General features: G+C 36.4%; 4 protein-coding genes and 1 long non-coding RNA gene across 5 annotated transcripts in view; 3 read left to right on the forward strand and 2 right to left on the reverse strand.

Moving 5' to 3' along the window:
• LOC117986511 (5'-3' exonuclease PLD3-like) overlaps positions 1 to 367 on the reverse strand; it is a 47663-nt gene extending 47296 nt beyond the window's left edge. Inside the window, 1 exon segment of the mRNA XM_069501787.1 lies at positions 24 to 367. Within this exon segment, the coding sequence (XP_069357888.1) occupies positions 24 to 287 (264 nt within the window). The 5' untranslated portion in view covers positions 288 to 367.
• The window catches only part of Mms19 (MMS19 nucleotide excision repair protein), a 404347-nt gene that overhangs the window by 15992 nt on the left and 373877 nt on the right, over positions 1 to 14478 (forward strand). The gene's annotated exons all lie outside the window — the stretch shown is intronic.
• Positions 3596 to 4900, reverse strand: thoc7 (THO complex 7). Its single transcript, XM_034973351.2, has 3 exons — positions 4752 to 4900; positions 4555 to 4678; positions 3596 to 4135 (listed from the first exon to the last, which is right to left on the reverse strand). Exons 1-3 carry the CDS (start codon positions 4759 to 4761, stop codon positions 3679 to 3681), a joined length of 591 nt encoding a protein of 196 aa, XP_034829242.1. The 5' UTR covers positions 4762 to 4900; the 3' UTR covers positions 3596 to 3678.
• On the forward strand, positions 6042 to 9439 carry LOC117986508 (solute carrier family 35 member F1-like). Its single transcript, XM_069501791.1, has 5 exons — positions 6042 to 6237; positions 7701 to 7837; positions 8203 to 8570; positions 8910 to 9052; positions 9194 to 9439. The coding sequence occupies exons 1-5, from the start codon at positions 6179 to 6181 to the stop codon at positions 9387 to 9389; spliced, it is 903 nt and encodes a 300-aa protein (XP_069357892.1). The 5' UTR covers positions 6042 to 6178; the 3' UTR covers positions 9390 to 9439.
• Positions 10041 to 14439, forward strand: LOC138403005 (uncharacterized). The gene is made up of 2 exons (XR_011237312.1): positions 10041 to 13587; positions 13905 to 14439. It is a non-coding gene; the product is annotated as an uncharacterized lncRNA (long non-coding RNA).

Genomic DNA, 14478 nt, shown 5'->3' on the forward strand with positions numbered 1-14478 from the left:
TATATAAGTAAAAAATTCCTTACGGAGAGTCCTGGATTGCAGCCTGAAGTGATAGAGTTCTTTCTAAACTTCGGCACGCAGATCTGCATGGAACTTTTGCCTTTGGGCGGCCCGGCACAACCATACTCGTCGCTTCGGTCATTCCTAGTCAAATTAATATTGTTCGTGTTGTTAACCTTTACTAGAATATTGCAAGTTTGTGACGCGATTTGGAATAACCCCTCTTCTAAGTTCCTCTTATTATTGTACTGTCGGTTGAAACGCAAATAATCCCACCATGTAGGCATTTTCTTTAATGAAACGTAAAGAAAAACTTCCGAAACTGTTTTGAAGACCGGCGTGCGATCGCTCCGAACCGATGTCTCACTTTGACGGTTCAAACTATAAAAGTATCCACGAATTCGGACTTGCGCGGTAAAACTAAGTTAGACGTAGTGTGTAAACACTATTAATGTTTACTATTTTACGTAGATCCCTACCAAACACTAGCGTAGCGACTGTCCCTACAGGGAATTTTTTCGTGTGTATTTATGTCTAGTCTGACATAAGAAATGAGACACCATGGTGTTTTCTTTTAGTCGAATTATTTTGCTGTCATGAATGATTACTGTTCAGAAAACTCGTTGGCGTGTGTGAATAGTAAATTGCTTTATACACTTAAAGTAATTATTGCTTTCCAACAATTTGACATAGAAGCGCTGAGCATTTGAAACCTAGATAATTGTTTTTGATTGAATAGATAGAGTTTTAATAACGGATTTCGACGTAAAAATTATACAAGGATAAATATATTTTGTTGTTCTTTGTAACGATACTTTTGTCGATCGCTTTTTGAGCGAGCCGAATACGTAAGCTCGTCTCAGGAGGTTCCGGATAGGATTTTCTTTCTGTTGATTTAAAAAAACGGTGGCTCAGATGTGTAAAAAATTGTTAGGTAAATAAGTACATATGTATTACCTATCTCTTCCAGTTAATTTTATGTTTTATAAAAAGGTTATACAAAAATAGGTACCTACGTAGTCAAGGTAGGAATCGGTACATACAATGAGACTACAAGAATCGTCTTTTCTCATGAGTTACAACCTCTTATAAACTATCATTATTTTATTTTCAAAATTAATAATCGATAAGTACCTACCTACCTAGTTCTTAGTAACATTACAACATTCGAACTCAGTCTTTATACGTCTAATCATAGCCTCGATAGCTCAACGGTTAAAGGAGCGGACTGAAAACCGAAAGGTGGCCGGTTCGAATCCCACCCGTTGCACTATTGTCGTACCTACTCCTAGCATAAGCTTTACGCTTAGTTGGAGGGGAAAGGGGAATATTAGTCAGCAATTAACTTGACTAATATTCTTTTTTTTTTTTTAAATCCCCTACATGAGATGTAGGCTCCTATTGAGTCGCCTACAATTAATAAATTAAATATGTAGGTAGGTACGACTAAAATTCCACTTTTCTGTCCAAGTAAGCGTAAAACGTGTGCTATAATGGATACGACCCTAGGGTACCTGACGAGTGAAGTTCAAAAGGTCTTGCGGATTACTACAGCCTTTTTCATCACCATCATCATCGTCGTCAACCGACATAAGGTCTCTTGTTACGCCCACGACCTTGCACCGTCTGTATCCAGCGACTTGTTTGAGGTCGTCTATCGCCATTCCAGTATGTTGAAATCCCAACATCTATCAGTATCTCAAGTCTTTTTACCGCAGGGCTATTAGAGGTTTTTGTGCAATCGCTACCTAATCGGTTGGCAAACACTGCCGCCAAAATTCCCAACAGAATACCTACCCTCCATGTCTCGCGTGCTGAACGGGCTACATTGATAATGCAAGGAACGCACATATTTGAGAGGCAAAACCGGCACGAAAGCCTTGGCAAACTTACCGCAATATTAAATACCTAAGTCCATAACGAGTCTGTGTTGTTTTGTAGGTCCTTTGAGAATAGGGTTACCAAATCTAAAATTGAAAGGTCCTGACAAAAACTGAGTCCTCCTGAAAGTCCTGACTTTTCACTGCAGACGCGCAATTTTTTTTTTAATTGCGTGGCGTCGGCAATGATTTTTAGTTTGTTTAATTATGTTTAGCGAAGCTATGATAGCCTAGTGACGTCAGCCGTAACGTCGGATAGGAATTCGGGGGTTCTAGGGTCCCATCCTGGATACGCATCCCTAACTTTACGGAGTTATGTGCGTGCTTAGGAATTAAATAGCACTTGCTTTAACGGTGAAGGCAAAGATCGTAAAAGAACCTGCATACTTCAGAGTCCTCCATATTGTGCTTAAAGGTACCTATGTGAAGTGCGCCGCACCTGGCCAGCGTGGTGGACTACGGTCTAAACCATTCTCATTCTGAGAGGAGGCCTGTGCTCAGTAATGAGCCAGCGATGAGTTGTGATGATGATTGAGTCTAGATATTTTCAAAGTCCAGCCGGATTCTTGACAAGTCCTGAAGAGTCGCAACATGCGCCCTTATTGTGATTGTATATACTCATTATATTATTTTATTATAGGTACCTACTTACTTATTATATTATTATTAAATTAATTGTAAAAATAAAATGTACTAACATAGTTTCTAAGCATTTTCTATACTAACAAAATATGGGTCTCTGTTGTCTAAATAAAGAAATTATCTATTTATTTAAAACCTAATGTCTGGTAAGTGACAACCCTATTTGAAAGCCTTAATGCAAGGTCAACCTACCTATAAAACGGGATGTTACTTTTATGAGCCATTTGGTACGTTTACTTTTTGTTCACTCAGAGTTGTACGCTTGGGATCAGAACCTAAAACTACACAGTAAGTACACAATTAACGACATTTTTACAATCTGTATGTGACTACCTACATGAACTCTGTACGTAAGCACCTGCCGCCCTCCCACTGCTAAACATGCAGGAAAAGCTAGCCACCAAGCAAGCAAATGTTCAAGTGTGACAAGAAATGTTAAACTTTACTATGAACACTCTCGTAATAGCCTATTAATGGTGGCTTTTCCTGCATGTTTAGCAGTGGGAGGGCGGGAGGTGCACATCGCCTGCTACATGTTGCAACATACAGAGTACAGACTGGTCTGTTTCAGCGAATTATAGCAAATTAAGTATTTGGTTCCTTGTATAGCATGTAATTTTTGTACATCACACAAATTCTTAAAATAATATTACAATCGACGATAAAGAGGTATAGTCCGCGACAGGCCGAGATGGCAATCGAGGTATGAGGCGGAGGGACGCCTTGCACCTCACCCACATCGGATTAGCACGGGGGCTGTGCGGGTGTTCCCTCCCAGATTGCAATCTCGACCTGTCGCGTACTATAGGTTTATAAAATTTTAGCTCAGACTAGACGTCACGTCGCGTCAATGTTTTTGACCTTAAATCTTTACAAACCAGTCTGAATTTAATTATTAATTTAATAATCCTCAATAGCTCAATGGTTAATTAGCTAATTGAAATCCGAAAGATCGGCTGTTCAAATCTTCATAACCTCTCATGGCACAAGCTTTACCGTTATTTGGAGGGGATAGGCGATTATGAGTCATAATTAACATGACTAATAAATACTTTATAAAAAAATTAGGTGAATAGAAATAAAATATATTTAATATGGCAGTCTTATATTTTACAAAATATTTCCAAAAATACATACTTATTATGAAACAAACAGTTCACTTCATGTCAACATCTTCAGATATAGATTCCATATCATCTGGCTCATCCAACAAAGCTTGCAGCTGATGTATTGATGTCACCAACACATGGAACTGTTTTTTCCTCAACGACAAACGACTTTCCAATTGTTGTTTAGTCGCTTCTAGACTACTTAATTCCGTTTTTAATAAGCCAAGCCGTTCCAACGTTTCTTTTCTATCGGGCTGCTCACTTATTACTTTGGCTAGAACATTGTACTCTATGCGATTCTTTCTTACAGTTTTTGCTTGAGCGAAATCTGCTTTGCTCTTTTCTATGTTCTGTTTGGCTATCTCTATGCCGTTTTCTAGTATTTTGGACAAATCTTCATAGCTTTGTAGTTCTGCGGCCATCATTTCTGAAGCAAGCTGAGACTTTGTGACTGCAAATTCACATTGAGCAAGTTGAGCCAGCATTCTGTCATGTGTTGCTTTACTGTAAAACAAGGGGGAATGTTACTTATCTATACTAATATTATAAGTTTGAAAGTGTGTTTGTTTGTCCTTCACACCCTAACTAAGCAACCAATCAACTTGATTCTTGGCATAGAGATAGTTGAAAGGATGGAATGTAACATAGGCTACTTTTATCCCAGTAAATCAAACAGTTCCCAGAGGTTTTTAAAACCTAAATCTACGCGGACGAAGTCGCAGGCATCCGCTAGTACTATATACATATCACTAAAAATGCTTAAAGCAACATTACATTTTGGGTAATATCTTTTTGGATAACTCTACTATAACTGTGTATATTTACACATCTATGGTCCAGTTCAAAAAGTAGGTACCTAAAGTAAAAAGTCAAGAGTTCAAGAGTCAAGTTAAAGGATAGGTACTCAAGCCGCAAATTCTAACCTCTCCTCAGGTTTTTCATCTGCACTGTTACACCATTTTATGAATGTTTTCAATAAAACGTTCAGTCTCCGATCGTCGCCTGTTCCATCGCCGTCGATAAGGAGTCTTCTACGTATCACATCCTCTGTAAAACAAGTAAATGGTACAAGCAAAGTGTACTTTAAAATAGGGAACTTAATAACTTGTCACAAACATACCATCTCCCATGGCTGATGATGAATTTTTTCAACTATATTAGGGTGAGTATAAGTGTAATATTCAATATCAAATATCATATCAATCATTAATAAATATTATTAATAAATTTTTATGAACACTCCTTGCACGCTCTTTAATTTCTGGTCGGTGCATACATCCTACTCTATGGCTCTTTGTTTGTTACCACAGACCAATAACAAATAGGATATTTGTTACCTACAGTTTGAGCCACAGTTGAGCATGCTTTGATAACGTAGATAGAGTAATAAAGGTAGATACAGGAACGTTTGCTTTCTCATTCACACTAAAAAGAAAGCACAGATAAAGTTACTAATGTGATAAACAGAGACGCAGCTAACCTATTTTCTATTTTTTTACATACAAGGCATGCAACTTTAGTTGCGAAACAAACTTTGAGAAATCGTGGCGTAATTGTATTTCTTATGAGTTATTTACCTGTTTTCACTTAAAAACGTTTTATACAAATATTGTTGATCGGTTAATACAAATATTGACTACCAAACAATGGTAATAATAATTGTCGTGTTATTCATCGTTACGTCGTGCTATCGCTATCTCATACGCGGTTACACAGTAGGTACTTAAATCTACCTATAACCTATTATGCTATCTACGTTTGAAAATCAAAGAGAATATCACAGATCATATTATAATATGATTCATTTCCACAGTAGTAGTACATTTACAAATTCTTTGATTCAACCTCATTTCAAACAAAATCCAACAAACTGGTTCCCTGGGAACGGGGACGGGCGCTAATGTGGGACGCAACTTGCGTTGACACATTGGCCCCGTGTCATATCAGGAAGACAGCATCAAGACCGGGAGCCGCAGCAGAAACAGCTGAAAACGGCAAGCGGCGCAAGTATGCCTCTCTTATAGAGAGTTACATTTTTGTGCCGTTTGCCGTGGAGACCCTGGGGCCATGGAGTCTTAGTGCTAAAAATTTTTTACGAGACATTTCACCGCGATTAATAGCCTCAACTGGTGACAGAAGGGCTGGCTCATTTTTTGCGCAGCGGATCAGCCTAGCTGTCCAGCGCGGAAATGCAGCCAGTATTCTTGGCACCATTCCACGCGGTCATGATTTATATAGTAATTAGATAAGGCTAGCTTTAAGTTTTATTGTATTAAAAAAAAAAAAAAAACAAAATACCTACCTAGCTATAGCAAAATAATACAAGGAGTAGAATTAGAAATATTCAATGTACTCACTACTCTGTGATACGTGCAAAGGTACCTACTCGTAAAGTACTCTGTGGATACGTGTTTTGCTTTTTTGAACGCCCAAGTCCCATTGTTGTTTAGAATGGAAATTTTGCATATTTTCTTTACTTATAAATGGAATTTGTTTCGTCTTATCGTATCTTAGACTAAATTCTACGAATAGGATAATATTACAATCATGGAGAACGTAAATTTCAGTGAAAAAATCGAAGATTATTTTTCGGAACTGGGTCGATGGTTTGTATAATTTACTGTGGACTAGAATGGGACTATATTATTATAGTGCTAGACGCTAGTGCTAGCTTTCCAAAATGTTTATCATATTAGCCTATCGCTGTTTAAAGTTCTTCGTGGAAATTGTTACAAAATAATTTGTTACAAAATTGTCACTGGTTATTTTGGCTATGAATTGAAATAACTTCTATCAGAAATAGTTTAGTTAAAAACTGTAACCCGCCGCAGTTCTACATTGCTGTTCGGCGTGTCTTTGGCTACATGTGTTTCCATACTTTTTTCCAAGAATCATATTTTTACTAATTCATATAATCAACATACAGCACAAACCGCTGGGGCTAGAAAGTAAAGAAATTGCATACGTAGGTTCTGGTTATCATGTAGGAATTACTAAGAAAATATTTTCATAAATTGCACCCAAGAACTTGAAATGATCGCCTACACAAAAATTATGATTGGCATTTCAGGAAAGTATGGCGCAGTATCCTCTTGGGACAAGTATTGTCGCTCCTGCTCAGTGGTAAATGTATATTAACGACGCTGCTACAAAGTGCTACATGGCAGTTCCCCACCACTGGGCAGCTTGTCATTCCCTACGTAGCTCTGTTCATCTTATTCACTCCTTCTTTGCTGTGTAGTGGAGTCAAGAAGCTATCCAAGTAAGTATATTGTATAATATTATAGAAGCTTATTAATAGCTGATATATACAATTTGGTCTGCATGGATTTAGGGTTTCAAAACCCCTGTTTCACTCCCCACTTCTATATCCATGCAAAAATATGATTTGTGATTTTTGTCAATTTTAAAAAAAGTTTAATTGAGGTCAACATTCAGGACTTATAGTATAAATTCACCATCAAAAGCCTTTATTACTGATTTTCAATTTACAAAATTAGTATTTATGATAAATTTTTAATTCACCATCAACAGTCTCTTAAGTGCAGTACTCTTCAGCATCAGAATTGAAGAGTTGGGACAGTTTAATAATATTCAAGTTTAGGAGTGCTGTACCTTGCATCATCAGAGTTGAGTAGGAGTTGACTTGAGATGTCATGAGTTCAATAATATGAAATGATTTGGTGCTCGGTGCCTATAATGTCAATTCACCATCATCAGGATTAAGAAGTTAGATTCAGATATTTTTATCCTTTTTTAGCGTAAATTAAAATTTGTAAATCGGAACCTCCTCCTTTTTGGAGGTTGGTTATAAATTGAACTGAGGAAAATTGAAGACGCGTGTGATTGGGTTGCCAGTGAATCTTTTGCATACCACACAGTAGTACAGTACCAATGTGACTCATCCCCTCTGCTGTCATTCTTTTTACCTGACGCCAACTGTACTTTGTGTTTCCAGAAAATGGTGGTTAGTCCTTATAGCGTGCATTTTAGACGTTGAAGCGAGCTGGCTGCTAGTATTGTCACAGCGCTTCACGTCCGTACTGAGCTGACAGCTGCTCGCGTGCAGCGGTGTGGGCGCGGCACTAGTGGGCGGCGCGTGGCGGGGGCAGAGGCTGGGCGTGGCGCACGTGGCCGGTGCCACGCTGGGGCTGATGGCCGTAGTGTGCGTCGTGTGGGCTGACGTAGAGGGCGCGCCCACCGACGGTGAGTACAACCCTCCACCTCCCATGGCCCCACCAACCTCTCGGTTATATAATGGGGTGCTATATCTTGTAATGTATGCGGCATTTACAGACGGATTACGAAAATGACGTCCATTTTGAGATGGACGTTTTTTTTGGAGTTTGATGTCATTTACCGAGTTTTTGGGCTGCTGATTACGAAAATGTTTCAAATTGAAAATGGCAGTCATGAATTTTTAATTCGATTGTATATAAAATAATAAACCTAAGACTTTTGCATGCAAGGAAGACATATCTCTTACTGCAATGCATTCCATTCATCACATAATGATAGAAGTTTTCTTGAGAAAATATAAGTAACCATTTTTTTTTTATTTATTGTTACAGGAAAAAACCAACTAGTGGGGGACATGCTATGTCTGGGCGGTTCCCTACTCTATGCTGTGGTCACAGTCCTCCAAGAAATAATGCTCAAGACACACTCGTGTGCCGAATACCTTGCTCTACTGGGCTTTATTGGCAGTATCCTCTCATGTACCCAGACATTCTTCCTGGACTTTGAAGAGCTTATGACATTTAACTGGTACGAGATTGACACGATTGCTCAGTTGGGAAGCTACTGTGGGGTGCAAACGGTGTTCCAAATACTGCAGAGTTTCATGCTGAGAGAGGCGGGCTCTATCATACTGCATCTGTCGTTTCTGTCGGCTGATTACTATACTTTGATTGCTGGGATGTACATATTTCAGTTTAAGGTATGAAAAGTGTATTGTACTTATCTGTATCTCATATTTCCTTTGCTGAATAATATGAAAAAGAATGCACTCAAATTATTTCAGGCTTTTTTCCTGCAAAAATATTTTACGTTTATTTTTATTAATATTACTCTAAATCATAAATTTTAAACACAAGCACAACAGAATTCGTTCGTTCAAAACATTGCGACAACCAATAGCGGACGGACGCGCGCTATGATTGCGCGCATTCAAAAATAAGATAACTGCATAGGTACGTCGGTAACTTATAAAACTGGTAGAACAGTAACTGTTCTAATTGCATGAACTAGTATTACATAAGTAATTGGTTGGTTCCAGTTCCACGCGCTGTATTTCCTATCATATCTCTTGGCCATGGTGGGAGTGTTCCTGTTCAGCGCGCGCTCCACGGCGCCGCCCGCGCCGCCAGTGCTGCCACAACTCATCAACGACTCCGTGCAGTCGCAGGACAACGTCTCCATGTGAGTCTATCCCCAGTGCCACGCGCTTCAAACAATGCTAGGGTCACCTACTTTTTAAAAACTTGGACTTGTTTTCCAAAAAATCCTAAAATTACGAGTAAGTTAAAATAATTTACGAAATATATTCATTTTATTTTCCAGGGAATATACAGTACCCACACTAGATTGCATACCACTCTCCGAAGGCCTCGAACCACCGATGAGTAGAGACACCACGTTCACATCATTCCTCGGAGGACCACAAACAAACATGCCTAGCTTACCGAACGGAACAGTATCATTTGGTCACCCGAGTAGTATAACTAGTGATAATGAGAAAGACTCGGTACAAGACTAGCTCTATTTTTATTTTCATTATAGGCAAACGCTTGACCAGGACCACAATCACACCTGATGGAAAGTAAAAGATAGTAAATTATAGTACTACCATTTTTATAAGTTACGCCGATGTACCTGCGCAGAAATCTTATTTTTGAAGCGCGCGAAAATATCTCTGCCAATAAGAGCGCGCGTCGGCCCGCTATTGGTGCCATGTTTTGTACGCGCGAATTTTGAGAGTGATAGCTCGAGTATTTAAAATCTTATCGCAAAGGGATAAGGTCTGTATTTCAATACGGTATTTGACAACTAGTCAAATCAGTAATTTTTTATCAAACGTCAAAACGCGCACTTAGTTCTATGAAATACTGGAATATGACGTCATCATCATAATGATACTCTTTTTTCGTTTAATCGATAATAAAAATGGATATTACATTACACTTAAAATTAACCAAGGATATGGATTTTACGTATTTTGGAAGACCCTCTATTTTATACTCACTGAAAAACAATTTATTTTTGATGTAGTCAAATACCCAATTGTGAACATTCTTGGTCGGCATTAGGGCGTTTGTGCACTCATCCGTGAAATCACGGAATCCGTAAAAATACGAATCGAATGAGTACGTATTTGTATGACGGTCACTTCGAAGAATCACGGATACGAACCGAATACGGATGAGTGCACAAACACCCTTAGGTTGCGCTTTTCTCTGCAAACAATTTTGCCCATGCAACTTATTAAAGTGGTACCTATCACTTAACAATAATGTTAAATGGTAAAATTTATTGTTAAATGGTATTCCGGAAATTGGTGGAAATAAACAGAAAAATAGAAGAGTAATCAGTTTTTTCTGCGCATTAGTTTGTATTTTATGGACCAAAATGAACTCTGTTACTACAATGAAAAAGAATTCAGCAGATGCGATTTTAATGTTAAGATAATATTATTTTATTTATTTTTAAATTGATTTTATTGGTATTTTTGATCATCTGATTAACAAATAGTTAAAAAGTTTAAAATATATTATTATTACTAGTTTAAATATTGGTAATCATTGATGGTTCTTGGTCATGTTCACCAATGGATGTCCACTGCTGGACATGGGTCCCTTGCAGGGAATTCTAGCGATTTAATGTCTTCGATTCATCTAGCTATTTATTGGTTAAACCTTTACAAATATGGGTTTAGTAGTGGTCTGGCTCAAAATGAATTAAAACCAATATAATACGTACGAAATGAGAACTCACTCGCCATTTTAACTTTGTATCAACTGTCATTTCAAAAGTACGATTTTAGTCCTTATTTTAAAAGTGAACCTGTACTTTTGACATGCCAGTTGACACATAGAGTTAAAATGGCGAGTAAGTTCTCATTTGGACGGACTATAATTGTTGGTTATATAATATATTAAATTAAATATTATAACTATTTAAGAATAAGTTAAAAAAAGTTAATACTTAATTTTTAAATCTATAGTATGACTTTTCTCAAGTCAAATAATTGTTTTAAGACTGGTTATGAATCAATACATGATACAATCGATCTCATATTTAGATTTGCTAGTTGATCTCAAATTATATTGAAGTTATGTTTAACAAAGATTATGTATATTAAACGTACAAAATAGTATGAAGTGTTTCATAGCTTATCACTAAGTTTTTCATAGAGAAATATTAGTAAAATATAACTAATACTTATATAAAACGAATTTAATAATTTAAAATTTATCACACCTCGTTTACCTCGTTCTTCTTTGCGCGTAAATTAATATGTATAATGTTATTTCTTGGTAGAAAACCCCGAAAAGAACCCATTTTTGGCAGTCAGTAGGTAACTAATCGATAGGATTTTTTTAAACAAAAATGTATTAAAAATTTAAAACCAATACATTTTAACTTTTAATACATTCCTACTTACGCGTTTGAAAAAAAAAGTGCACAGATTCCGTGAATACAAATATTTTTTACGTGTTTCAACTTTTATTAACAAAAAAATAACGGTGTATAAACAAAATGGCGTTTAGCGAATTGGCGTCATAAGTGTGCCCGGTCCTTTATATTCATGTAGAAAGTAGTTCGCATTGTAATTTTCACATAAAAAATATTATAGTGATTAGACATAATATATAGCTAGTGCTTAGTTAAAGTTAGCGCACATTTGACAACCCTATAAATGAAGTTCATAATTTTTACATAGATATAAAATTTTAAACATTTTTTAAATACAACAGTATTATGTAATTTGAATTAAATAATATAATGATATACAATTGAATTGATGCAAAAACGAAAACTGCCATACTCGAATTTTTACTCAATTTTTAATCGACTTAGAAGACGTGTTTATATGAAATTTTAAAAATAGTTTCTAATTAGATAATAAGAGATTTATATAATGCCTCACTGTAATACTCTCAAAACCGGTTGATTTATACATTTTTATAATTGTTTTATTGATTAATTAAATGCTGTTTTAAGCATAATGTAAAGTAAGGTTTGACGCATACCCACGGAATGGAGAGGAGCCGAAGCGCAGCACCTTTTTTGATAACAACTTAAACTCAGCTTTTCACTATGACATATGGTTGAAATTGGCATTATGAAAAAAAAAACCGGCCAAGGGCGAGTCAGGCTCGCGGAACGAGGGTCCCGTGCTACAGTTGTATTTTTTCGACATTTTGCACGATAATTCAAAAACTATGATGCATAAAAATAAATAAAAATCTGTTTTAGAATGCACAAATGAAGCCCTTTCATATGATACCCCACTTGATATAGTTATCTTACTTCGAAATGGAAAATACTAATTTTTAGTTCATGACCACTATTTAATTTTTTTTGTGTGATGTAATCACAAATTCACGGTTTTCAGATTTTTCCCCAAATGTCTGATATAAGACCTACCTACCTGCCAAATTTCATGATTCTAGGTCAACGGGAAGTACCCTGTAGGTTTCTTGACAGACTGACAGACAGACAGACAAACAGACATTCAGACGGACAACAAAGTGATCCTATAAGGGTTCCGCTTTTCCTTTTGAGGTACGGAACCCTAAAAACTGATGAAAGTCCAAGATGCATTTGAAGCACAGGAAAGGAAAAATGCTAAATTCGGACCTCTAAAGTTGGTCACCCATCTAATTACTGGTCAACGTTGCTTAGCACTCGCAATCGATTGATATGCGTGTTACAACTAAGCCACACGTCCCTCTTTAGTTCATATAGACTTCTTACTACTTAGAACTTAGAGCTACTATCAAAAAACACTGCGCCTCGACTCCACTCTGTTAGTGTGCGTTGTGTCGAAGACTATAATTATGAATCTATTAGGTAGTTACTATTTCCAAATATTGTCTTCAAATATTTTATGGAAATATTTTTATTTAAATACTTACTAGGTACATGTTTTAATGAATGACAGCAACGCTGAAGTACCTGTACGTCTTTTTTAAATAAAATAGCTTGATATTAAAATGTGACACCAAAAGTTTAGTAATACAAAATTAGATTTTGTTTTCTAGTCAACTTGTTATATATATAGTTCGTATTAACAGATTAAGGCAGTAGTTCCACCGTCGACTAGCTATAGATCGACTATTTGTCGCTCAAGAAACGTACACTCAATGTATGTTTACGTATCAATAAAAGAAGTCAAAGTCAAATTATTTATTCAGAATGGGTAACATGTTACGCTTTCTTATGGTTAAAATTGTTAATTTATAAATTATTATAAATACATGTATTAATAGATGATCGCTAACTGCCCTACCGGCGAACTAGTTTGTCACAGCGACAAGAGTTATCAAAGAAAAACTGGCTCAGCGACTTTCTCTTGGTGGTCAGAACTCTTGGAAAATTTGCGCAGGGATTAATCAATATATATTATGAGAGTGATTCTCGTCCGACGCACACGCACACTCGCTCGTAGCTCAGCGACCAAGCTACCCCAACCACACAATCGTTTCTAGTTATTAGCTCTACTCGTTTCTCACTAATCGTCGGTCGGACAACTGCCCAATTTATGTCGTTTGCATACTATTGCATACCTACTGTGATTTGTTTTGTTATGAGATTACTATAATGTTACGTGTAACGCTCAATTATTAAAATATAAGATTTTAGTATGCAACTTGGAAGTACAGTGCGACAAGGATCTTTTGGCGCGTGGCCAAAATCAGAACTAACGCCGCCATCTTGTGAAGTGTCACGCTGTCCCCATAATGTGGTGTTGCTAAGTAAAAAATCTGAAATTCACTATTTTTTAAATATTAGTGCCATTCCATATACATAATATCACGATATATCGTGATCCTGATTATAAATACAGCATAAATGTGTTTGCATCTTATAGCTAAGCACTAGGTAAATATAATATTTGAGCAGATAAACGTGACATAGTCCAAGGGCCTATCAATAGTTTTTTTTATTCTTTCTCGCTGTGGAAACAGGGACGGCTTTCCTAATTTCTCATTCAGTTAAAATTAGATAAAACGAGTAAGTTTTCAGCATATTCTCCAAAATTGAGGAGATTTTATTTGCTGGCAGCCTTTGTTCTACTACTACGCCCTCCTGTCAATGTCATTCAAGTGCCAAAAGATCATGTCGTACTGTATTTAGTCAACTACTAGGTACCTATTATAATTTGAATTTTGAATTGATGATGAAATGGATTTGATTGTAAGATCTATTTAGTGTACGCACGTAAAGTGTATGTTTTGATCTTCCAAAGAGTATGGTTGTGTCGCCGCGTGTATTGTAGTTGTGTATGAAATATGAATTATGGCAGAGACACAGTATCAGTCCACCCCCAGGTTTCGGTACAATTTGTGATACAAAAATTAACACTCCTCTTTAAATCAAAGTAGTTTTTCTGGTACTCACTATATTTTGTAGACGCTATCTATTTTAAACAATCTCAATAAAATTCTATTACTAGATTTTATTGTAGAATTTTTTTTTTATTTATTTATTTAATTGTTTCGAATTTCAGGTATAATTTTATTTGTAATTATAATAATTATGTCTCAATTTATATAGGCTCAGAAAATATACATTGTTTTCAAGTTGCTTGTTTTCTTTATTATTCGTGACTCTTTAGGAAT

The sequence above is a fragment of the Maniola hyperantus genome, chromosome 11 (assembly GCF_902806685.2).
Source record: "Maniola hyperantus chromosome 11, iAphHyp1.2, whole genome shotgun sequence".
Lineage (NCBI taxonomy): Eukaryota > Metazoa > Arthropoda > Insecta > Lepidoptera > Nymphalidae > Maniola > Maniola hyperantus.